Here is a 27,044-nt window from a genome sequence, read left to right on the forward strand (position 1 = left end):
TGACTTAACCAAGTCAATTTATTCACAATCTAAATATTTCATCTTTGCTACAAAATATTCAATAAAGGAATATCATTACTTCCAATCTCCAATCGGTTCATGAATGTAACGAACAAAAAAAAAAAGATAAAATTAGAAGAACATGGAACTCTACCAACCAAATAATCAGTCATATTCTTGTACAGAAATCAAATAAAAAGAATCCAGTCATTTCGTCAACAAGGAGGCATATATGATGGCGGCGGCAGCATCCCTTCATCCTTCCCTTCCCCGTTCTTCACTATGAGCACGGTATCCATTCCCCAGCTCGAATGCGTGTCAATATGGCAGTGCATGAACCAAACTCCTGTTCCACAAATTATTTAATTAGAACATCCACACCACACTCACGAAAAATTATTGCGTGCAGAGTCTGATCAGGACCGTCAAAAATTTTTCAATTGACCCATTTCAACAAAAAATAAAAGTAAAAGGATGTATTTCAATGGTTCAGATCGGACACCTCACTCAAATTCACCTAAAATAAAAAAACAAAAAATTACCTGGATTCCGAGCCCTGACCCACACCACACCCACGAAAAATTATTGCGTGCGGTGTCTGATCAGGGCCGTCAAAAATTTTTGAATAGGCTCCATTCCAAAAAAAAAATGTATTTCAGTGGCTCAGATCAGACACCTCACTCAAATATACGTAAAATAAAAAAATAAAAAAAACAAAAAATTACCTGGATTCCGAGCCCTGAATCTGATGGCCGCCCACCCACTCTTTGGCACTCCAACCGTGTTCTCATAAGGCGGATCAACCAAATTATAACTCAACGGATCCTTGCTCTCATCAAAATTCCCAAACCCTCTTCCCACCACATAGAAACTGTACCCATGCAAATGCATGGGATGGTTCTCCGACGCCAGCAAATTAGTCCCCTGAAACACAATCTCCAAACTCCTATTATACTCCACAACCCTCACCTCCGTCTCCCTCCCCGGAAACAGGTACGATCCTGGCAGATTCTCCCCAGTAAAATTGAATTTCACCGGTGGCTCCGCCGGAAACCCCGTCCCATACACCCCGCTTATGTTCTCATAATAAGCCTCCAGTATATCTCTGTTCCCAGTTTCAAAGCTTATGTTGTTAAGACTCGCCGCAAACCGGTCATAATTCGCCCCGGTGCAATTCCTTCCCGGCTCGCAGGGCAGCAGATTTACAGACACCGTGATGGTTATCCGCTCGTCTACGGTCTCCGGTAGGCCCGCCGGCGCATCCAGAGATCTTAGCCCGGCGACGAAATCCGTAGCAGCTTTCGTGTCGTTAAACTCGGGGAGGGATGGCAGCAATGGCGTGTCCGTTGTCATGTTGTTGTATTGCAGAATGGCGGTAGCGGTAGTTACATCGTAGGGAATATCCGCGCTGCCGTAGGAGCTCGCTGCCATGTAGAAACGGGTGCCATTGGTGGCGTTTGTGTGGAGGAGGATGTCCATGGTTTGGCCCGGGGTGATCATTATGTAGTCGGTGGCGTATGGTTTGGTGTAGCTGGCGTCGGTGCCGACGATCGTGAGGCCGTGGCCGGCGATGGCAAAGAAGAGCTCGTTGTTTAGAGCGGCGTTTATGACGCGGAGGAGGTAGGTTTTGTTGCGCTCGACTTGAGCCGTGAAGGTGTCGGATGAGGAGCATGAGTAGATATCTCCGGGCTGGCCGTTGATGGTGAAGGCATCGGACAAAAGTGGTGTTCCGCCGGTTGAAAGCGCGTCGGCTAGAACTTGGCTCACGTTTGCTTTCCACCACTCGGCTGCATCCATCATTGTTTTTTGAAAAAAAATAATTAAAATTGATAATAATGCTAATTAACATTATGGTTTACTAAAAAGTTTAGTATTATATGCATATCTAAATATGAAAGCTTAGGTGTTGCATTAGATTTGTGCGTTAAGTTACTTAAATGCTTTAAATAATGATAGAATGTTTGAATTACTTACCAAGAATGATTGGGATTTCTTTGTCGGGGATAGAGAAGGGGAAGGTTGTGCCATTTTGTGGGTAGACGATGACGGCACCGTGGACTGTGGCGCGGTCCCAGTCACTGTGTGCGTGCCACCAAATGGTGCCTTCTTCTTCGCTAAATATTAGGCGGTATGTAAAGTTTGAACCAGGCTGGATCGGGCATTGTGTCACGTACTCGGGTCCATCAAACCATGGGTTTCTGGGTTGGCTTAGTCCGTGCCTAAAAAGAGTTATAAAGTTTACAAATATTATTTTTTGGCTATATAAGTAATAAGAGTATCTTAATATGAGGATATGTGTAGCAAATTTATTATACCAATGAAGGGTGATGTTGTAATCTCCTTGGTTCATTACATTGACGAGTATGGTATCGCCTTTTTGAGCGTATATTGTTGGCCCAGGAAATTGACCGTTTACCGTTAGAATATTCTTTGTTTCACAAAGACGGGTGTAAGGAGTTTCTTGAATCTGAAAAAAAAAAAGAAGGAAACATATACCCATCACAAATGAGATCATTGGCTACTTCAATGCCTATTATTAATTATAGTTGATACATTTGTATGAGTACTGGTTAACATGCTATTCAAGGGCAGAAAAAAATGGATTATCTTATGAACACAACTTGGCATGCAAAATTTTATTATTGCTAAGTTTGTCAACTATTTAATAAAAAAACAAAGTCATATTTACTTTCATACCACCTAATTTCTGTGTATTTACATTGTATCTAAAACCAATGCTTTGTTTTTTTCAATCAATCTCATGAAAATCTATCGTATCACATCAAAATATTACACTTTTTACTCTTAAAAGTCGCACTTTTGCATGCATAATTAAAGTTATATATATATCTTCATCATTAAACTTGTGGTCTTTTTTTTTTTTTTTTTTTTTTTTTTTTTCATTTTACATGTACATACACAACATTTTTCATCACACGAGTTTCAAATGAAATAAGAATTAACCTGCATGAACATGGACATAACACATATATTTTGTTTTATATGAGGTAGATCCATAGGGCTTATACTTATATCCTAAACATACTTATAAACCCATACATTTCTATATATATTAAGACATATACAAACATACACTTAGGTCCATATATATATATATATATATATACTTATATGTAAAAATTGGACTTCAGATTTCAGACATGTAAACAGATGAACAATCAAGTAGTATGCAAGAGTTACTTACGATGAAATCATACTGATTAGTGCCAGCCCATGCTTGACAAACCAGCAGCCCAAAAAACAGCAAAAAACTTGCAAACTTCATGATTTTGCCTATTTTTTTATAGAAAAGCTGATAAATATGCAAGAGAGAGGGAGAGGGAGAGAGGGAGAGAGAGAATTGAGGTAATGGAATTTAGAAGAAAAGAGAGAAAGAGGGAAATAACTAGTAGTTCTGTCTGATTCTACTATGGATTTCTTCCACCATGTTGGTGGCCTTATTTATACACACAGTATTCAAACTCTGTTAGAAGCTTCAAAACCTTAATCGAAATGTCAATCTTTTCGGTTCTCTTTAACCATCATAAACGCGTTCATTTTCCCGCATATTTTTCGTTTCATGCCCGTCAAACCTGCACGTGTAAATGTACTCAAAAGTTTAGGGTGTCAGATATGTAAATACGTAAGAATTGTGTGGTATTTATGTGATTTCATCAAATCTCTCTTGCTTTTACTGTATCAAAAGCAAGCAAATCTTCAAGTACAATGCAAGTAACCGATGAAGAAAATTTAACATTAAATTGTATAGCTGTGATTAGTTAGATCAATAAATGCTTACATCTTTATCTATCCCTAATGATGCAGTCTTCTGAATCCAATTCATTACAATTAGTCGGGCCATGAGAGGAATGATTTTTAATTAATCAAATTGACTATTTTTGTAAATAAAAATATTACAGCGGCTCTTTGGGATGACTTGAAGATGCATTCATTTGTGGACTAAAAAGTCTTATCAGGTTTAATATTATAAAATAACAAATGGTGGAATGGACAGTTGAAGACTTGGTCTGACTAAAAAAACTAAAATTGGAAAAATTTTGTTAAAAAATTGACAAAAATATTTTGTTATTTATATACATAGGTAGATAATCATTTATTTCCCTTTTTATTACAAACATTATTTATTTATATAATTGAATATTGACTATATTTGGAACTTTTACGTGGATAACTCACAATTTATATATATATATATATATATATATATATGACATTGAAATATTTAACATTAAATTTAAAATTGTACTATTACAAATATTTTAAAAGTCATATACAAACTATGACGCATAAAAGTTATAAATGCAAATATGAAATTTTAAGTATTAGATAAGTAAATACATAAGAAATGTTTGATATGTTTGTAAGTTTCCCTTGTTTAAATCTTCAATATTGAGTACTAATTAAATTTTGTACTTCAACAAATTATTATTATTACTTTAATTTAATCTTAGTTTTAATTTCACCTTCGAGAAAATTTTTTTAATTATAGATCAAACCTTTGCCCATTATTCTAGAAAAAGCGATGCTTCCAACGAAAGAACTACATTCAAAGTCTTCTATATATATATGTGTGTATATGAGCTTATGATTAAATTCGTTTAGAATTTTCAATAAAACTATTCATTAATTTTGTTTTGATAAAAATTTATCAGAGGTCAGCATCTACATTGATTGAGGGCCTGTTTGGTTCACGCTTGTTTGGGGCAGTTTATAAGTGCGGGGGCGTTTTTAAAAACGCCACGGTACCATTTGGTTCACGTGTTTTGCCTACTTATCCGAAAACGCATTTCAATTTTTACACTAAATGCAGGTCGCGGGTCGAACCCCCTCGGTGGACTCGCGGGCAACGTTTTAGGATAAGTTATTTATCCTAGAACGCACATGCTACCCCAAATACACTCTATAAAAAATTGAAATATTTGCATATATACCACTTATTTTTATGTATTTACAAATCCAACACCTATATCAATTTCTAGGCACACTATTCTTTCTATGTATGAAAAGATATATTTCCCTTTCAGATAGTTAAGAAAATGTCTTTTTTTTTTTTGTGTTATAAAAGATCTTGGCGGTATAAATATAAAAAACAAAATTTAGGTTTCGATATGTAAATACTCGAAAATTGGGTGGTATGTATGTAATTAAATACCCCAAAAAAATTATAACACCGAGCAGCTAGCTTTGGAGGAATTCGAAAAAGAACATATTAAGGGATATTTTGACAAATATGCGTTCTCTAATTACATAGGGTAAAAGTATTTAGGCGGCTCCTTGCGCATTCACTTGTCGAATGAAAAGTCAATTCCTTGTTGTGGATTGAAAGGGTGGAGCAGTTGAAGAAATAACTAGTTTTCTGGGAAATTGGGATCAACTTGCAAAATTTGACCAATGTAATATTGTAATTTATCATTATAAACATTATGCAATTCATAATTCTACATATGATTTTGATAATATTTGCATTAACGGATACGAAAAAATGTAGTAAAATCAGAGAATTAAATTTGAATTCCCGTTGAACATACGGTGGACCAAATTAAAGCCAATACAAGTTTACAGAGGAGTACATTAAGGGTCTGTTTGGTGCAGCTGCAGCTTATCCAGCTTATGTTGATAAGCAGTTTATCTTGATAAGATTTGTATTTGCAGCTGATCCTGATAAGTTGTTTGCTTATTTGGTTTGTGCGTTTGTTTCTGGATAAATGACCATTATGCCACTAAACTGAATAAACTGTTAAGCTGTTTGGTTTCTGCGGTTTGAAAACAGCTGATTTATAACTATTTGTAGAAAAATGATCATTTCGACCACATGTAGTCAACAATAATGTAATGGAAAAACATTTAATATACTAAAATCCAAAAAAACACTACATAACAGTTCAAAAAAAAAAAGATGTGCTCTTCACTCAAGGGAGACTATCTTCATACCTAATAAAAAACAAACAAAATATAACAAAATTACAACTAAAATTATGATAATATTCATCTTAAAATGCAGAAGGGTCATGTCTAGAGTAGTGTTCTTTGGTTGACATGCTGTCGAACCTCGATCAAGACTGTCCGATTGGGATATTGTCGAGTTCCGATCACTATGGGCAGTGAAATAGGTTGGAATGTCTGCCCATCTGAAGAACTGACACCTAACCGGATTGTTTGCCCATCGTGGGCACATGTAGAATCATTGACCGTAGCTATGTGGTTGGTGCGGTGTGAGCAACATAGTAGGCAGTCCACACGGAAAAGCACTTGCCTGAAGTTCCCTGAAAACTTTGAGCTCATTTCTTCCTATAAAAAAAAGCAAAAGAAAGACATTAGTGATTTATATGTATTTACACATCTAACCCATAATCTTCAATCTATTTTTCATAAAAAAAAAAGAAATATTAGTATTTTTTGTGATGTGTGAAATCATGATATAAATGTAAAAATGCATATTTTTGAAGAGCACGAGACACCTAGGAAAGCAACGAGATTTAACACAATTGATATAATGCCCTTCCTCGTGATGGCTTGCTCCCCAAACCGACTACTAACTCATCACATCTATCAAAAAATACATAAATGTAAGTAGTAAACAGTCTGGATAGGTGTCTTGCATAGCTGCAGTAGTGTTTATGTACTTTTGTTAGTGTTAGCTTTTTGTGCTTTGCTTTTGCATTATTCTTGTTTTTAATTGATTTATCATTTGGCTTGTAGGAATTAGAGGAGAAGAGAAAGCGGCCTGCCAAGTTTGCCTACGAGAGGAAGAAACAATTGGCAAAGCTATACTCCAAGGCCGAGAAGACTGCAGAAGAGAAACTTGGTTCTGAAACTCAAATCCTTGCGCCAATCAAGTACGAAATGTGTTCTATCCAAGGCTGAGAAGACTCCAAATGTTATTTTTTTTCTCTTTTTCTATTCTAACCATTGGATTCCATTGGATTCCTTGAAATTAGAAAATATCTTGTGAGAAATAATGAATATCAGGTTCATCATTCACAAGCGGCAGCCTAGTAGGATTTTATTACAGGTATTTATAATGAAGGTTAATTATGCATGGGGCATTTACATACATACCATCCAATTCCTATATATTTATATAGATAACACCTAAACTTTTACTACTTACATTTATGCCACCCAAAGCTTTCATGTCACATAAAAAATACCAATTTTATAACTACACTATAAATCACCATCAAGCCTCTCAAACCTTCATAATCGTAAATGAAGCAACTTACAGCAACATTTTATAAAGCATATTTATAAATCATATGTAAATGCAAGGTTCCCACCCTACGGTATATTTATAAATCATATACTGGAAGAACTTGAAGCACATTTATAAATCATATGTGGCCAAATAAAAATATATAAATCTGCAACAGTATAATTTTGCACTGGAAGTTGAAGCCATTACTGGAAGAAATTGAAGCCATTAGTGGAGCTCGTTTCCAATAAAAAATAGAAAATTTATGGAAGCATCGAGGAAGTCATTGTCATTCAAAACCTTGCTTCCGTTCGCTGGAATTTTAAACCCTAATGTCCGTAATCTATCTACGATGCCATGGTGAGCAAAAAAGAGTTGAATCCAGCAATGAATTGGCGATGCATGAGCTGAAGATTGCATTTTTTTGCTTGGAAACAGATTCTGGAGTGCAATCTCCTTCACATCATAAAACACATCAACTCTCCCTCCCTCCCACTAGCTAGCACGCTCGCACCCACAATTGCATTGTGAACACACATCCATTAACATGCAAATAATGTGAGCTGGACGAACAACTAATGATGTACTTTATTTAGGCAAGGATTTGGAATTTGAAACTTACAAAATTTCTTATCAGCTCAAATTAGAAACAGCTTGATCAATAAGAATAGGAACATAAACAATCAATCATTAGGGATATCATAAACAGTAAAACTCCTTCCAACAGTATCCAATGACCAAAATTTACAAACTCGAAGCCAATACAAGACAAACACAAAAGTGGAGAAACTATGGATAAAAAAAAATGAATTGTTTTCCCTGTTTATAATTTCATATTCGAAAATAAAGTTAAGTACCCACGAGAAACAACGGCATGATCGAGCAATTTCGTCCGCTATCTGATCTCGCAATGCCGCCATTGAGAACTGAGCACACAACAAGATTTTCATGAATTTTCGGCAGCCTTAGCCTATTAGAAATAATGACATTGCCATCGATTCTTGAAAAAAGCAACGGCTATGGTTTTCGATCAAGACTTATTTGTCGGTTCTTGCATGGCAAGAAACCGATGGTTGCCCGTCAGCATGACGAAGAACCAATGGTTGCTCGTCAGTTGAAAATGTGATGGGCAATGCCTGTTGTTTTTTGAATTTTGAAAGCCTGTCAAAAAACCATCAAATAGTTGTTACTGAAAAAAAAAAAAACATCCATTGTTTCATTAGAATTTTCATATATAATTGCATCATAAAAATATGAGAAATATATATCACACAATCTAATTTATTTATCTGCATAGCTAGTAAACTCGAACCATATGAGGACAATCACAAATTGAAAATAAATGCAATTATAATGTATTAAACAATGAAAAATGAGATAATATGTACATAACTGATACATAATTCCACGTAAATGTTTTGTTTTTCTCATAAGCAATAATAATTTTTTTTGCCAATTTAGACATATAGACAATTGAATATATTTTTTGTTGTATTTACAATAAGGTTGGGGAAAATTATTAGTTTGAGATGTAAGCGCTCTTTTTTAATCCTTGTATTTAAACATCACTATCATATTCATGATAATAATCATCACTTTCAACGAAATGATCAACTTAATTTTTATAATAAGAAAATTCCAACACAAATCAAATACATATAGTTGTTCTATCAGTATGAAAATTAACGCTAACTAATATTTGATATCATTATCGCGGTCAATAAAATATTTCTCATTGAGAAAAATCATGATCACAACTTATTTACATATAAAACTTCTCATATTTTCCATTGAAATTGTTAAGGCTTGGTAGTGATCTATGCCTGATATTTAAATTTATTTGATAAGATTTAGAAAAGGTAGCATGATTGATGAATAAACACCTCTAAACACTACAAGCACAACTTTAGTGGTGGGTACAAAATCTTTAACGTCCTAGGGGCATCCACCTACATTACTAAAACTTGGTAGTGATCTAGGCCTAATATTTAAAGTTGAAAACTGTTAAGGCTTGGTAGTGATCTAGGCCTGATAATTAATAATACTCCTTTTTCACTCCTATCACTTCTCACCTAAAAGAAAAATATACAAAATATCTTTCACTAAGGCGCAATATCTCAAAAACTGCATAAAATTGTGTACAAAAATTTTATATATTTTAGGTGTATCAAAATCCCCAAACTTAAAATATTACTTGTCATTAAGTGACTCTTCAATCTTTAAAAACTAAATAAGTACATGATATATATGAGTTTCCCTATAAGTTTCTAAAATTTTGTTGTAGAAATATAGTAGTTCAATTTAAAAGAAATATCAATAAATGAGACCAACTTAAAGTTTAGAAATTTTTAATGTTAAGAAATATAAAAATATGAGCTTTTATCTAGTTCAGAAATATTGTAGATTCTCCAAATATAGAGTTTAGACATTTTATCATATCCACTTAAAAATTTTTGTTAAGCATAACTTTATTGACCATATTATATCCTTAAGCTTAATGTTTTCTTAAGTCTTATACTTTAGAAAGATCATATGTATAACCAATTTTTAATTAGGCACTAATCCTCAAGCTTCACCTCCCTTTTTCAATTTTTCTTTTTCTTTTTCTTTTTCAGGCAAGGATTACTATATTTAGATAGGTCTTTAATGATTTTGAATTTCAGTCTTACTTTTCTAAAACAAAGAGTTGATATATTTCCTTTACTTAAAAATATAACAATAATTTTAAAAATTATTTTCAATCAAAGAAATTTAAGTCTTGAAAATAAAAGCCTAAATCTTCAAAACTTTTTTTTCAAAAATGCAATTTCTCCTATTAAAAACAGTTACACTATACTTAACATTTTCCACACTAAAAATTTTTAACTTTAAGTTTTTCTTCATTAGTATTAATTTTATCTAAATTCTCTTACTTATTTCTATATTCAAAATTTTACTTCCCTATTATAACTTCATATACATGATCATTTTTTTTTTTCAAATCAAAATCAAATTTATTTGAAGTACAATTGAGAACAATTAAATATTTAAGTTCATTAGAAAATTCTTCATCCCCCAAACTTAAATTTTTAATAAAATAAAACATTTTAGCAGCATGTATAAATAGACAGGAATGAAACTAAAAATAACATGTTTGCAGGAATTTTATATTCTAAATATGCAAGTAAAAAAATTAAAAATAGAAATGAAAATTAAATTGATCAAATTTTAATTTACTTAACATATAGAGATTCATTGGATTTCTATGAAGTGGAGGATATCATAAAAATAAACAAACACACTAACAAACATACATAACTGCAACATAAAGTAAAATATCTGATAGTAAATTAAAAATTTTAAACATGCAACTTTTAAGTAACAAATCAGCTACATTCTAAACCTTCTCAAGATCCAGAATTAAGTTCAACACAGACTAACTAACTATAATAAACAACACATCTAACACAATTACTACCACAAAACATAATAACTAATAAAAAAAACACAAATACATCACAGTAGTGTTTGACGAAATAAAACACAATAAAACTAACAGTTTCAACAAATGTACCTCTAAACACAACAAAAAGTACAGCATAAATGCACCATCAAAAGTTCACAACAATACATAAACTAAAAATCAAACAAAACTATAGATCCAATCTGAACATCCTCATCCTTTGCATCACTCTCATCACTATGGCAAGTAGTTGCAGGCTCATATGATGGATATCTCAGATATTGAGGAAAAACTACATCTTGGTTACCTCTCGTGAGGTTCTCCATAGCTGAGTTGTATTCTTCCTTATAATCACTACGTCTCCTCATGTATCCATCCATATGCTCTGCAAAATTTTCTAAATTTAATACATTTTGAGTGGTATAAATGACATTGTTCAATATCCTCTCCAATAGTTGTGATTTAGAATCAGATCTAGAAGTCTGACCATGTGACATAGAAGCACGTGAAGTGGAAGCTCGAGATGTCGAAGCTGCTGAACTACTGGAAAATCCTCCATTCCAGCCAAAAATGGAATGAAGTGAATAAGATTTTACATTTACATTGGTAATGTGCTTAATAGGTTGCAAGATCTCTTCCCAGCTGTCAAATCTAACTCCAGCCTGCTTGCATAAAAAAAGATCAAGGATGCAAATCTCAAACCTGCAATAGTAGCGGCGACGGCAGTAACATTATGAATTAAAGCTCCAATGTCGATAGGTTTGAACTGTGCAATAGTTCAAAGTTGCTCAATCACGGGTCACTTCACTAAGATGATTGGTACGCAGCAAACAAGCAGACAAACAAGCAGAAATGAAATAATGTCATGCCTTTGCAGTGGCATCCAACTTTGAAGTGGAATTCGAAGTGGAAAAGCTAAATCTCCTTTCATTTGTAATTTTCCAAAGCTCTCTCATAGCAGTCAAAGATAAAATGATATCGTCTAACTCCTCCTCAGTAGGACTATAGTTTGAATAAAAATATAAAGTGCTCGGGGCAAATGATAAAATTGATTTATTACCTCAGGTGAAAAAGGTATTATCTTTCCCCTCACCATGACTCCTTTAGCTTCGGGGAGATTTGCATAGAACTCCCGCATTTGGGACAACTGAAAAACAACGGACCCTCTGCCACTGGCAGTGAACAATCAAATCTTCAATGGCTCCTCCCGGACTTTTAAAACATCGCCCAGGAATCAACTTTCTCGATTGCAGTGCATCACTGTATTGATCCTGAGCTCTAGCCCTAACAAAGTTGCTTGAATCAAATTGAGTCTTTCCCTTGCTCCTCTTCATTTTTGGAGTCATTTCTAAAAAATATATATAATTCACAATAAACTCAAATTCAACTCAAAATCATTAAAATTAACTCCTAAAGGCTTAAACTACCAATTCCATGTACTTTCCATAGATTTTTGTCAATTTTTCACCATGAATAGTGATTTTCGAGTAGGTCAAGAATGTCCTCAAAATACATGGTGAAAATAAAAAATTTCTACATAGAAGTGATGCTCTTACCTTAAAGATATCAAATATAGCAATACTTTCTCCAAATCACCAAGAAAACCTAAAAATAGGTGTACCCTAACTTCAAAATCACGAAAGCTCGAAGAAGGGGACGACATCAAGGTGTGAAAAAGGAGATTTTTGGATCGAATCGTTACTTAAAACCGTTCGCAAACTGGTTTACATGAATCAACACTTAAGCGCGAATGGTTCGGTGCTTAGGTGCTAGTCTCTCGGTTTAGGTAGTGCTTAAGCGCGGGGTCTTGGTGCTTAGGCGTAAGTGCACAAATTTTTATTTTTTTTAATTTAAGTGAAATACACTCTTAGCCTAAGTCAACCAACCCTAAATGGACTCATAGCTCTTTAATAATTATTTTCTTCCCTTTCAACTCTCCTCTTACTCAAGATTCATCAATCTTAACTAATTTGATTCAACGTAAAATTACACGAAATTTCACACAAACAAACACTTATATTCATTCACGAATGATTACAAACATTTTTAATACATAAATTCTCAATCCAAATAGTATTGGATGAGAAAATTCCTAAACACAAACATAGAAAATTCCTAAAAATTCCTAAACACAAACATTAGACAACCATCACATTAATAACATACTAAACACACTTAATAATAACAAACAAACACTAAACACACAAACAGTAAACCATTAACTTAATTTCAATCTCCATTTGGTGGAATGAATCCTGACCTATCATTAATCTCTCCTTCAGCATTTAGAATGTAAATCTGAAAGAACGGACTGGTCGGTGGTTAATAACACTGATTGAATCTCCTTCATTCCATTTGTTCTTAAAATACATAGTTGTTATGGCTAAGCTGCACCTTGATGTGCGTTAACTTCCATCACTTTAGCTTCAATTGAAGCCATGTCTGCCTCAATTTTAGTGATTTTCTCCGCTCTCTTTGATACTAACGACGAGGAAACTGTTATATAACTCTTATGCACTCTGACTAACAAATTTCTTCTTCATTGCCTTTTCTTTTTTCTTCAAATCACTCTCCTAAGATGACATTTTTCCAAAACTCTCACTTTTCACTCAGAATATAGGATTAAATAGAAGTGTAGTGAAACTTTTCCTCATACTCTTCTATTTTTAGGCTTTAAACCTCCCCTATAACTTCTAGGAAAGTCCTACAACTGCTCTCCCACGTTAAATGCAACTAAATCATGGGTAAGTCTTCTAGAAACCGAAATTTGCACATGTTTTTTAACTGCTGCGCTTGAGTGTCGGATATTGGCGCTTAAGCGTCAGTGCTCAATTTAGCACAAGTCAACTTAACGTCTAAATACGCGTTCTAACACATCTAAGTCATCTTTTAAGGTCTTAGAATAATCACTAACTCATTATATATTTAAAATACTACCAAAATTTTTTAAATCAAACACAACAACAAAACAATAAAAATAAATATAGATAACTATGTGTTGCCTCCCACAGAGCGCTTGGTTTAATGTCATTAGTCTGACGTAACCAGTGCTTATTCTGGTTGACCCAACATCATAAAATCATTTAATTTAAGTTGGTCACCTAAAATGTAGGATTTTGGCCCATGACCATTTACTTTGAATATTTTGTCAGTTTTAGGATTTTTAATATCCATAGCTCTATAAAGATAAACTTTCATCACAACAAATGAGCTCATCCACCTAGACTTAAGTTTGCCTAGAAATAGTCTTAACCTTGCATTATAAAGCAATACTTGCTGCCCTGACTGAAAATTTTTAGTAAGAGTTCTCCGATCATGCCACATCTTCATTTTTTCTTTATAAATCTTAGCATTTTCATAAGATTCACTCATTATCTCTTCAAGCTCATTTAATTGCAATAGCCTTTTCTCACCAGCATCCTTTAAATTGTAATTAAATTCATTAATAGCCCAATAAGTTTTATACTCAAGTTCAACTGGTAAGTGACACACTTTCCCAAATATAACCTGTATGAGAACATTCCTATAAAGATTCTGTATGCAGTCCTATAAACCCACAAAGCATAGTCAAGTTTGACTAACTAATCAATTTTGGTTGGATTTACAGATTTTTCCAATATTCTTTTAATTTCATTATTGGATAATTCAGTCAAACGAAATGTCTTCCAATATTCTTTTAAGCAGTAGCAATTCTATGGTTAATATGATATTTTTTTAATAACTTCTTCATTATTGCATTTCGAAATGTCTTCCCCCGTTAGTTATGATTACTCTCGGCATCCCAAATCTACAAAATATGTTTGTTCTTAAAAACTTTGCAAGACTTTGAACATCACATCAAGGTAAAACTACAACTTCTATCCGTTTGAATACATAGTCCAGTGCTAACATTTTATATAAATTCTCGTAAGATTGTATAAATGGTCCCATGAAATTTAATTTCAAACATCAAATATCTCAACTTCTAAAACATAATTGAGGTGCATCTCATTCCTTCAAGAAATATTGTCTACTCGTTGACATCGATCACAAGTTTTAATATAAGAGTTAACATCTTGTTGGCCTCAATTTGAGGCCTTCTTTTCCATTCCCTAGATACCGTAGGATCTAGCCTTAGGATTTTTTATTTGACTCTTTTAGAGGACTAGACGGGGATCTACACCACTTAAAAATTCGAGCTACTTCGCTTTTTGAAGTTTCGTATGAGCGGTTTCAGATCCTCAATATTCGATTGAGTCGATTGAAAAGCCAACATATTGAAGCTCAAATTGTACTCCTATAGAAATTCGAAAGACATAGGTGGACACCCTGACTTGTGATTTGCCACCGCGAGCGATGTGTTTGACTTTGGTTGTCACTTATGCGAGGACCGATCAACATTTTTATTTTTATTTGTTGAACGGCTCCGATCGGACCAAAATAATTTTGTTTGTCGCAACGCGCACAAACTGAGGTTAATTCGGCGTGATCGTCGACGAATTTGTCTGTATGAGTGTCCTTCCTAACTAAAACCGGCGTTCCGGACGCGACAGCATTGTTAGGGCGTCACGCTTGCTCAAAATTTAATAATTTCTTTTAATAAAAAAAATAATAATAATTTTTTTTCATAAAAAGGTTTTAAAATCCCTAAGCTCTAATCTCTCCCTCACGTGTGCCTCCTCTTCTCTTGGGAATGAAACATGCCCTAACTCCCTTTACTCCTCTCGGCCGATGCCCCATTTCTGGTTTCTCCGGTCACCCTTATATTGTTAATCAATATTGAATATTAAGCAAAAAATTGTTTTCAAGAAAGCTAGACCCATGGATACGAAATGCTTATTGAAAAAGATTGCCTTGCTCTTGAAATGCTATTATCCATTTATTTCACCTCTAAATAATATGAAGATAATTTTAGAACTGGCGGGGAAAGATTTACTGTTATATGAAGAAGAAGCTTATATTTCAGTATGATTACTCTCACTGTTGTTGCTCTTATTCGAATACGTATAATGGAGGTATATTTTTGGTTTTGAACACCTGTTTTGATGTTCAGTTTTTGTGCTTCTTGATACCCCTTATTCGAACATATATAAGAGTCTATTCTTTCGGGTTTTGAGCACTTATTTTGGGGCTGATTTTCGTGTTTCTCGCTACCCCTATGTGAAAATACATGTTGGAAGTGCGTTTTCTGGTTTGGAATTCAATTTGGAGTTGGGGTTTTGCTTCTTGTTGCCCCTTTTATTCTAATGTATATGTTGGGTTTATAATCACATTTGAATAGTTGTTTGGTGACTCAATTTTCCTCCTCTTTTAGTGGTTGGATTTCGTTTCCTGATGGGTTCAGTTTGGCCTCTTATATTGGGCTCAGTTTTGCCCTTTTGATAGTTCAGTTTAGCCCCTTAAGTTGGGCTCGGTTTTGTTTCTTCTTGATGATTTGACTTAGCCCTCATGCTGGATATGATTTTCCTTTTTAGTGATTCAGTTTTGGTCCCTTTTGTTGGATCTGGATTCAAATTTTGGCAGACTTTGGCGGGATTTTGCTCCGTAATAACCACCGCGATGTATTTTTAAAATCCTAAAAACGGTCTTGGACGACTAGAAACTTCCTATGTTCAAATTTCATGGCCCAAATTCCAGAAATACTTCAAGGTATGAAGTTTTTAATAGAAGAAAGTTTATCAGTTTTGACGCACAAAGATTATACGACAAAGTTATTACAAATAAAAGGTTTTTCAAGGAAAGAGGTTTTGTCAATCACGAATTGATTAATCTAAGTTCTACGATTGATAAAATCATTGTACAAAGACGATGGTAAGTTCTGTGCTACAATATCGCTGCAGTTGTTGTACCAGTAGTGAAAGAATTTTATGTCAACTTACATGGAATTACCAAAGGAGTTGTCTTCGTACAAGGTAAGGTTGTACCATTTACTCCAGCGCGAATCAATGAGTTGTATATGATATAAAACATTTCAATCTGTCATTATACAAATTTTATCTCTACCAGAGTTTGATGCAAGATGTCTATAATTTTCTGACGGATGAAAGTGATATTTTGGAAATGCGAGATGAAGGATATGTTAGTTTATCTGCTTCAATGCTTAATCCAATATCTAAGCAGTGAAATTTCTTCATTTCTACAAAATCACTCCCTACCGTGAAGATTAGTAGAGTCACCAAAGAAAGTGTTATTTTAAACTATTGCATTGAAATGGAAAAACACATTGATGTAGGATCTATCATTTTTAAATCGGTTATGGGTATTATTATGAATAGGTCAATTTATGGACTTGGGCATCCTTTCACAATTTTTCTACTTTGCAGTCAATCTCAAGTTCCATATGAAAGTTGGGAAAAAGTTTTATTACCTTGGGAGCCCATGATTTCTATTGATGATAATTATGTTGGGAATGGGAATGAAGCATTAGATACTATCTTAGATCATTTATCACATGCTTCAACTCCATTGATGCCACCAACAGTTGGAAGTTCACTTGCTTTTGAAAAGAAATTGAAGAAAATTGAAAGAGAACTTCAGAATATTACAAATGCAATAAATCTTAAGTATCTTTTCGATCACCTAGATTGGAGGATGAAAGAGAATTTTGATCATACTCGAATATTTGTAGCAGGATTAGTGTGAATGTTTAAAGAAAAAAGGATGGATCGAAGAAAATTTGACTACTATTCTCGTACCGACCCTTCTACAATTTCTACGTTCATTACCATCTATGGAAAATATTAGAGGAGGAGAAAGCACTGAAGATCATGCAGAATAATTGAAGAATTTGGACTCTCTACAAGTTTAAAATACTTATGTACTTAATGTGATTGTGTGAATTTGATTCAGTTTGTTTTGCTTTAAAATTCTAAATTTTGATTGTGTGTATAGTTGTATCAGCATTTGGTGTTGTGACTCGATTCGACGTTGATTTATAATTTAGTTTGTTTAATGTGTGTGAAAGTGTGATTAGAAAAATGTGTTTGTAAAAGTGTATTTTCATATATAAATGTTATTTTGTTGTTATTTGTGAAAATGTTTGTTTGCGAATTATTGTTAGATAAAAATTTATGTTTAAAAAAAATATAACACTAAAAAGACTTTGGAGACAATTGAAAGGAAATTGAAAATTGAAAAAATTGAAAAAATGAAATTTTTTGCATGTAGCTCCGACGGCGCTGGCATGGGCGCCGACGGTGCCCTCAACCCAAGAACAGCCTTTAACCCTTTAAAATTCGCGATTTTCACCGTAAACCGTCATTTTTATCCTTTGAGTCACCTTGAATCTTCAATTTTTACACCTAGGTCTCGCATTTGCTTGGATTTGAGGCAATTTTAAGGCAAAGGAACTTTAGTTTTCATCTTCTCTAATCTCTAAATAAGAGCTACACTTTGAATTAAAAATTTTTTATTTTCACCGAGAATTTATCTCACATTGTCGAGATCCGAAAATTTTGGAATTTTTTAAGAGATTTTGAGAAATCTTTTGGTGAAGAACGCTTACTTAGTAGATTTAAGTTTAAAGCATTTTATCTTGTGATTTTCAGAATTTTTGGAATTTATTCAGATTTTTTTAAAATTTTCTCTAGATTTACATGACACCAAGACGAGCAAAGAAAAAAAGAAAAGTAGATTATGATGAACAAAAATTTGTTAGCTTCAGAGCTAGTGCTCGATTCAATAGTCTACTTGAGCATAAAAAAGTAATTCTGGATCGTGGTTTTAAAAATTTGGGTGGAGAAGTCGAGCGATTAATCAATGCTCGACAGTATGAAAATTTCTGTTATTTTACTGCCGATGCGATTATTGGTGTAGTGATAGAATTCTATGCCAACTTTACTGAGGCTTCTGACGACTTTGTATTTGTTCGTGGGAAAAAGGTGGAGTTTTTTCCAAGAAAAATTAAGGAGTTTTATCAGTTAGAAGATGTTTACTGTTGCCAGTATAAATCATTTTCTGCTACGAATGAGGCCTTGGATGAGGTTATTTCTTTTCCGACTGATGGAAGAGGAACCTGAAAAGTGAAAAATGGTGTTAAGATAAACTTTCCTCTTTCTATGCTTAATGTAATATCTAAGACCTGACATAACTTTATTTATGGAAAAATGATTCCAACAAATCATCATAATGAGGTGACCAAGGATAGAGCTATTCTGAACTTCTGTATTCAGCAAGTGATGAAGATAAATGTAAACCCTATTATTTATATGAACACTAGATCTATTGCTTTGAGAGAGACCACTGATGGTTTGGCACACCCTGCACTTATTTTTACACTTTGTGAACAGGCAGGAGTTGATTTTAGACCTGTGAAAGAGAGGATTGACCTTCTAAAACCTATAGGGTCTGTCAATATAAAGACATATGAATCTCATGTTGGATGGAGGTCTGGAAGTAAGACCAGAGATATTCCTTCTACCTCGAGGACCCCTACTTTTAGTGACCCTACTAACCGAGAATTTTTGGACCAGATGATGATCAGCAGGGAGATATCTTGAGAATGGATCATAGATTGCAAAACATGGATACCAGAAATGCTCAAACTGATGATTTGATACGACAAATGTTAGAATATGATGCTGCGTATGATGGTGTCCTGGTGAGATACATGAAGAGTGATCATTCAGTTCAGTTTCCTACTCACCATGTTTTTAGTTCATATCAACGGCAGAATTTGAATGTAAAAGAAGAAGAAGATGATGATGATTGGTGATTTTTCTTTTAGTTTATATTTGAATGTACTTTGTTATTTTGTTATTTGTTTTTGTTATATTGTTGAAACTGTTTGTTGTTAGATTGTGGGACTGTTTTATTTTTGATGTTATGTTGTGAAACTGTAGTTTGTAAAACTTTTTTCATTTTTGGAAATCAATTTAATTTTGTTGTTAGTTTTTATATTTTGTTAAATGTATTATAGTTAACTTTTTCTCAGTAGATTTTATATGTATTATGCGCAATTTAATGTTTTAAGTCTTGTAGTTTTTTATATTAGCATCTGCAGTATTTCAGAATTAAGTTTCAAAATCAGAACCTTCAACAGGTATGTCTTTTCTTTATGTATTTAATGTTTTCTTTCACCCTTTTATTTTTTCAGTTCTTCATGCTAAATCTTTTAAAAAATTTAAGTTTGCGAGAGGGAAGAAATTTAAAAAAAAAAGAAAGAAAGAAACTTAATTTTATTTGTCCTCACTTATCTATATTTTCAAAAAAAAAATTAAATTTAACATGAGCTTTGGTATTAGGAGTTAACTTTAGATAACTATATTTATGTTTCTAAATATATAGTAAATTTAAGTAAAAAAATTCAATAATAAAGGTTAATTCTAAGGGATAAGATATTTGGGTATTAAGATATTTGGTATAAAAGAAAAGAACTATGTTTTTCTATCTTAAGTAAAGAAAATTGTATTTTTGAAATATTAAAAATCTTAAAAATTCATGTAAGAAGAAAAGAATTAAACTTTCTGAAATCTTTAAGCTAATATAAATTTGTTAAGTGAAGAAATGTGAAAAGTTTTTTACTTTAAAAAGAGAATAGTAAAGTTCAAAATCATTAAAGGCTATCCGGATATAGTAATCCTCACACATAAGAAAAAAGAGGAAAGAAAAAGAAAAGAAAAGAAAAGATGTGGGGAGAAGCTTGAGGAGATGCCTAATTAAAAATTGGCTTCACTTGAATCAATTTAAAAAAGAATGCTCGGCTACATTTTCTAAACTTTTATTTGAGTATTAGTTGGAGAAGAAGAAAAGTGAGAGATTTCTTCTTCCTACATTTTCTAGAAGAAGGTACAAGGGATTTGCTTTGAGAAAAAGTTTCGATAAGTGTTATTTGTTTGTTAGTATTGTATGAACTTTCTTTTATATATGAAATTTGTGTTTTGTTATATCTTTCTCATAAAATTTGAGCAGTTTACTTTATCTTTCTCCCTACTCTGAGATATGGTGAAATGAAGAGATAATATGGATGTGTCAATATTAAAATATAAAATAAATTGTGATGATTTTTCAACGCTGAACTTAATTTACTTTTCGATCTGATTAATTGAATTATTAAAATGTGTTGTGAAACATATGATCCGGGAAATAGAGTATGAATTCTACAACAGAGTGAGGATTACATTTGATTCCATGAAGGAGAATTTTCTTCATGAAATTAAGTGCAAATAAGTAGAAAAATATACTTTATTTGGTGTAGAATTGGAGAATCTTTAGGGTGACAGACTAAAATCTCAATTCAGTCTTAGTGTTTAAAAACTAAAGCGAGAGTTAGCCTTCAGGTGAAGGGAAGTGGGAGCTATAGAGTGGGAGTCAGTATCATCCTAGCCTAGCCACGGATTTAGGAACTAAAACTGAGATTAGCCAATGATTTACTATGCACTGCATCAGGGTAGAGAATTAAAATTTCTCCTATTTGGCACAATACATATTAAAAACATTTATCCCATCTCATTTCACCAGAATTAATTTTACCAAAAACTCTTTGTAGTGGGAAATATATTTTTCCTCATAAGAAATTTTCGTCATATAAACATAGTTTAATAGTTACTGTTTAAACTTTGTATTTCAATTTTGTTATTAGTTAAATAATTTAGTTCTTATAATATCTCAACATTCTAAATTAGTGACAGTAATTTTGTTTTGACTTTCTGTGAATTTTCTAATAAATTTATCATTTCAAATTTAAACATTCCCCGTGGGATCGATTTTTGGGGCTTAATAAAAAAGTCTTTTATTACTTGATAATAATATGTATGCTTGTGTAGAATCCCAACATTAATTGCTTAAATTTCTTATTCATTAAATATTGCATGAAACTTTTGGCACCGTAGCATAGCAGAGTCAACGATATAAGTTTTACACAACTATATTCTCGGGATCAGTATGTAAATTCTCTTAAATATCATTTCTCTTATAAATTTAAATAAACCCACAAGACGATCTTCTCTTCACTTTCTTTTCTCAGTTTTGCTAAAATCTATTCCTAACCCAAATAATACCACCACTACTAGAGCTAGGTGGGAAGGCAACGACGACCTCCAAAATCCCCAATTACAACAAGCAAATCAGCCCAAAGAACCAGGCAACTTGAACTCTCCTAAAACGTCAAGCAAATGGATCTCTAGAAGGGCACTCGAAGTCTTCGAAACAACGAGGACGGTATGTGTCTCTAGTAGGGCAGCAAGAGGAGCACACCCCAAACCATCAAATGTCCCCTCCCCTAAATCTTCCAACGGAGTACTAAACCACCCACCACACCAATAATTAATCAAGTCCAAAAACAATACTGAAACGATGTCTTTAATACCCCCGAAGTATTATATAAAGCAGCTCTACAATAGCTCTACAACAACCTTTCATGTGTAAACACAAAGAGGTATACATGCAGAAATTAAAATTTCAAAAAAGGTGTTAGCTATTTAAATATGCCATACGTGTATAAATAAAAAGAATACGTGCTAGCTATGTGAATACACATAAGAATTGGGTGGTATGTACGTAAATCCCCATTTTTTTTGTTTATGTACAATGCAAACATCCAACAATTAGGTGGCATGAATGTAAAAGGGACAAATTTGAGTGTTTGGGATGGAAACACATATAGAATTGCGTGACCTGAATGCAGGTTTCCCATGTAAGCAAAGATTCTTTTTAGCTTCCCCTCCCGTTTTCGAAATAGCAAAGAGCAACCATTGATTCAACAAGTCAGGGGTGGGGAAGTAAGGGATTAGCCTCCACATAGAATAACATTGCCCAATACACAGTTGCAAACTCGGCATAAAGCACCCATGAGTAAAAACAAATAAATAAATAAAAAGTAAAAAATTGCACGCCGCATATCACCACTCATTGTGACAGCTGAACATTACTACCTGCTTTACAAGAACTTAGCAAAATTTCCCCACATACATACATCAGCCTTCAATGACGTAGTTTCAACAAGTTCATAGCTTTTTCAACCATTCCAGCCCTCTGCAAGCATATCAACCAAGCCATCAAGGAAATTTAAGGGTAAGCTAATTATTTTTAGAAAGATTTACATACACACCACACAACAGGTCATACAGGCAATAATATTGAATGAAATAAATGCAAATAAATGACATAAGAAAGGCCATGGAAAGGAAAGAAAAGTGATACCCTTTGATGCAACTACTTGGAGAATATGTTTGACGCCTACTCTTGGCAGCCGAACAGGCAATTAAGCAAGAAAATTGAGCCACCAAACAAGAATACCGACAACCAAGCAAGCAGATCGAATGATTAATGGGGGAGGTTACCACTTGGTGTAGAGCACACAAGAAAAGCAAGAGTAGGTCTAGAAGCAATCGGGCAGCACCTCCCCTCTCCTTCAAAATTTCGGCCAGCCTTAAATCGCTCCCCAAGAGAGGCTTATATAGCCAAGAGAGGAGGAGAAAGCTCACCTTAACTTACCTGGGGTGAGTCGAAGTTGAAGATCACAGGAAAGCTCGGCAGTACAGCAGAGGAGGTAGCGACAGGGAGTCAGGTCGGCGACGACAACGGCTAGGTCGGCGACGGCAGCGGAAGCGAGAAGCGACAAGGGAGCGCCAGGGTTCAGAAGCTTTTCATGGGGGACCTCTGCCCACTTCGCGACAAGGGAGAGCGGATTCTCGGGCTGTCTCGCGAACGGGAAGGAGAGGGGGCGAGAGGCGTGGGTTAGGTTAGGGATTTAGAGATTTTAGAAAAAAAAAATATTCTCTTTTAATTAATTTTGTGATATTAAATATTGAAAATCACTCAATTTGTGTGTTATTTGCTTGTGCATAAAACTATAGCAAAATTGATGGTCTTTTCATGTAATTTCAACGTTCCGGACGTGCCGGTGCAGTCCGTTTTGACCTTCGGAGTTTTTCGAATGACCTCATCGACGATCGAATAAAAAACGCGTTAAATTCGATTCTCATAAAAATTGATCCGTGATCGATTGTTTCAAAAAAAATTTATGTAAGTTTTCGACAAATAACGATGCAAGCGATGTGAATCGAAAAAACTAAACGAGTCGACTATTTGAACTGCAAACTTTGTGCGCTCGGAAGTGTGAATCGTGCAAAAGGCGGTCCTAGGGCTCAAGGGTCTTATAGGAACTCCTTTCGAGCTCCCTCATGTTGGTTTCAATCTCCTACGTGCTAGAGGTCAACAACCACATGTGGAACTTCAAAAGAGTAATGAAGTGGTTTGGACTATAAATTGAGGTGAGTCCATTTTGGGTTCAAGTTGGGCTAGAGTTTAGCTATCGACCAATTGATAGTCTATCGTCCAATTGATAGTTTAATTTGATGTAGGTGGTTGTTATGAAGTGTTTTGGATATAAATTGAGTGGGAATTTTGGAGTTATGACATTCAATTTGGAGATGTTTTGAGACATGGCTAATTTAGGGTAAAATTGAGGGTTTTGGTCTAAAGTCGAACTTGAGTAAAATGGAGGCTTGACCAAGGCCAATTGAAGGTTCAATTTTATGTGGGGGAATATTGTGAAGAGTTTGAGATTCAAATTGGGGCAAATTGAGTAGGTTATGTGGTTCAATTTGATAGGATTGGGTCATGTGGTCAAAATAGGGGCTTTTTGACTTGGATTGAAATTGGGCTCAAAGTATGGGTTCAAATTAGTCTTGGAGATATTTGAAATGATTTTTTTGAAGGTTTTGGGAAAGTTTGGGTTTAGGGTTGTGAGTGGAACTATAATGTGCAAGTGAGTGAAAGTGTGTGTACTAGCTCAAGAGCAACACCAAGAGTCGATCCTAAGGCCAAGCAATCCTATGGGCACTCCCCTTGAGTTCACCGATAGTGGCCCCACCTACTAAGTGCTAGAGGTTGGGATCATTATATGGAAATCCAAATTGAGCAAATAGGAGTTTAGAATTTCTAATGGTGAGGGTTCATTTTCTAGTTCTCTAGAAATAGTCAACAGGAAAATTCTATGGCTAGACCATAAGCTACAAAAGAGGAGAAAGCTAGACCTTAACCAAAAGTGAGGTCAACACTCATCTTTTTCAGTTTGATTCATATCTTTGTTCCTCATATTTCTTTCTAGATCCAATATTATTCTAGTGATTTTCTCAATTTTCATATTAATATCATCGTTAAATTTTATAAGAAATAGATCTTTATAAGATACTTCATGATCTCCTAAATTTTGGATTGGATTCTCTCTAGATAATTCAAATTTCGAATCAAATTCTTCTAGGTTACTCTTTTGTTCAGAGTTGCCTTTCAATTCTTCCCCTTGGTACTGAGTAAATGATAGCGGTGGTCTTTCTATATTTATTTTAATTGAGGAAATATGTTTTTCTAATTCTTTAGGAATTTTTTTCATTGGTCTTTCAATCTCCTTATCTTCATTTCTCACCTCAAAGTTCTTTTGAAACATATCCTCAAATTCTCTTCTAAATATTAGTTCAACAATTTTAAATTGCTCATCATTCATCTCCTTAGGGTTTATCTCATGGTCACAAGGTAAAATCTCTTAGGGGGTAATTGTTAATTGCATTAATTTGGTTTATTCCTTATTGCGACCTCTTGAATTTCCAGCTCACTTTTCATTTGAATCACAACCTCTTGTAACATCAATTCCTTTTCCTCATCTTGTGGGTTGGAGTTAAATTGAGGATGATTATTAATTGAGTTAATAATCTGTCCTAGTTGGTTTTCCATATTCCTTATTATGATCCCTTGACACTCTAACTCACACTCTATTTGAATAACATCTTTTAATAAATCATTCTCATCATTCTAGGGGTTGAAGTCAAAGTTATGAGGAAAAGAAAGTTCATCATTATAATAGCCATGATTATTCCAACTACATGTCCAATTAAATTGATTATCTTCCCAAAATTGGTCTTCTCCTCCCATTAAATTGATTATCTTCCCAAAATTGGTCTTCTCCTCCAAAATTATTATTTCTCTTAAAATTCAAATGATTTTCCCAACTTGTACTGTAATAATCAGAATAAGAAGTATGTATCTCATGTCCAGTTTCAATCCTTTGTCCAAATGAATTTTCCTCAATAATTGGGGTTCCTTGAGGATATTTTCTATGTATTGATTTAACTTCCTCTCAATATCTGCAACCTGAGAAATTAAAATAGTAAGTCTATATTCTTGAAAATTTGCCAACCACTTGGGGTTTACTCTTTTAAAGCTACTAACATTATAATCCAAATCTGAATATTCATTATAGCATTGATTCGTCATTTCTACATTGAGTCTTTTCAAATCTCTCCCAAAAGTTCTCTCCAAATATGACTTGTAAAATTCAATGTCTACAGCTCCTGAACTACACATACAAATCTATAGACTTAAATAATATGATAGATATCAAAAATAATTTTGGTATTTTGGATTTTCTTTAAAATAAATACACAATATTTAAACACACTATATAATAATACTATAAATTCTAAATATAAGTATGACGGGTTTAACTAAAATTCTCCTAAAGTTCTTACTGAAGCTTCCCCGTCAACGACGCCAAAAACTTCATGTGCCCCTAGTGTGTTATTTTTCTTCGTGTTTTATGTCAATTTAAATCCTCAGTAACAGTGCCAAAAACTTGACCCGTCCTGAAATTATGCAATAATTTAGCTTCCAAAATATGGAAAAAAACTTGACCCAATTTATATTTACCGGTTAAAATCAAAATGTTATAAAATATATAAAATAGTTCACACACTAGTTGCAATAATTTACCTTCCAAAATATGGAAAAAAACTTGACCCAATTTATATTTAGCGGTTAAAATCAAAATGTTATAAATTGATCCCACAGAGAAGCACAGCAAGAAATTCCTTGGGCTAATTCTAGTATGCTACTATCAAATCTTAGTTTGGAAGATGGAAATTCTGAATTGATCCCACAGAGAAGCGCAGCAAGAAATCCCTTGGGCTAATTCTAGTCTACTGCTATCAAATCTTAGTTTGGAAGATGGAAATTCTCATGATAATAACATAAATCGCTATATTTAAACTATAAAAATTAAAGTAAAAAAGATAACATAAAATGGGTTTAATGAATGCTAACAGAAATATAACTAAAAGAACTAAGTTTACTAAATTAAGTTCTAAATTTTAAAATTTAATTTACTAAGACTAAACATAGTTTTGTGACGAAGAGTTCAAGTTTAAGAAAGCATCATTCCCCTTTACAATGAGTACATGGTTAGTGAAGTAATTAAAATCATTTAATGAAGAAATTGAAATCATTTAAAAAATATTTTTAAAAATTATTTTGTGCCAAATAGGAGCAATCCTATTCTCTACCCTCTTTCAAGCCCTACAAAGAACATTGAATAATCCAGTGTTTGGTCCCTAATTTCATGTTTAGGTTGAGATGATACCGGCCACTACTCCAGAGCTCTCACTTCTCCCTCGCCTGATCCTCACCTGAAGGCTAACA

The 27,044-nt window shown here is 33.7% G+C and overlaps 1 protein-coding gene and 1 long non-coding RNA gene across 3 annotated transcripts; both read right to left on the reverse strand.

Annotated features, from left to right (window-relative positions):
• Positions 1–209: 209 nt before the first annotated feature.
• On the reverse strand, positions 210–3,358 carry LOC110030465 (putative laccase-9). The gene is made up of 5 exons (XM_020733190.1): positions 3,206–3,358; positions 2,316–2,467; positions 1,975–2,219; positions 726–1,787; positions 210–346 (listed from the first exon to the last, which is right to left on the reverse strand). Exons 1-5 carry the CDS (start codon positions 3,284–3,286, stop codon positions 216–218), a joined length of 1,671 nt encoding a protein of 556 aa, XP_020588849.1. The 5' UTR covers positions 3,287–3,358; the 3' UTR covers positions 210–215.
• A 2,566-nt stretch (positions 3,359–5,924) lies between these two features.
• On the reverse strand, positions 5,925–23,308 carry LOC110030467. Of its 2 annotated transcripts, none has more exons than XR_002294656.1 (3): positions 22,773–23,308; positions 22,505–22,604; positions 5,925–6,309 (listed from the first exon to the last, which is right to left on the reverse strand). It is a non-coding gene; the product is annotated as an uncharacterized LOC110030467 (long non-coding RNA). The 2 variants fall into 2 exon arrangements; XR_002294655.1 differs by lacking the exon at positions 5,925–6,309 and adding an exon at positions 7,915–8,374.
• Between the last annotated feature and the right edge of the window lie 3,736 nt (positions 23,309–27,044).

The sequence above is a fragment of the Phalaenopsis equestris genome, unplaced genomic scaffold, assembly GCF_001263595.1.
Source record: "Phalaenopsis equestris unplaced genomic scaffold, ASM126359v1 Scaffold000724, whole genome shotgun sequence".
In the NCBI taxonomy this organism is placed as follows: domain Eukaryota; kingdom Viridiplantae; phylum Streptophyta; class Magnoliopsida; order Asparagales; family Orchidaceae; genus Phalaenopsis; species Phalaenopsis equestris.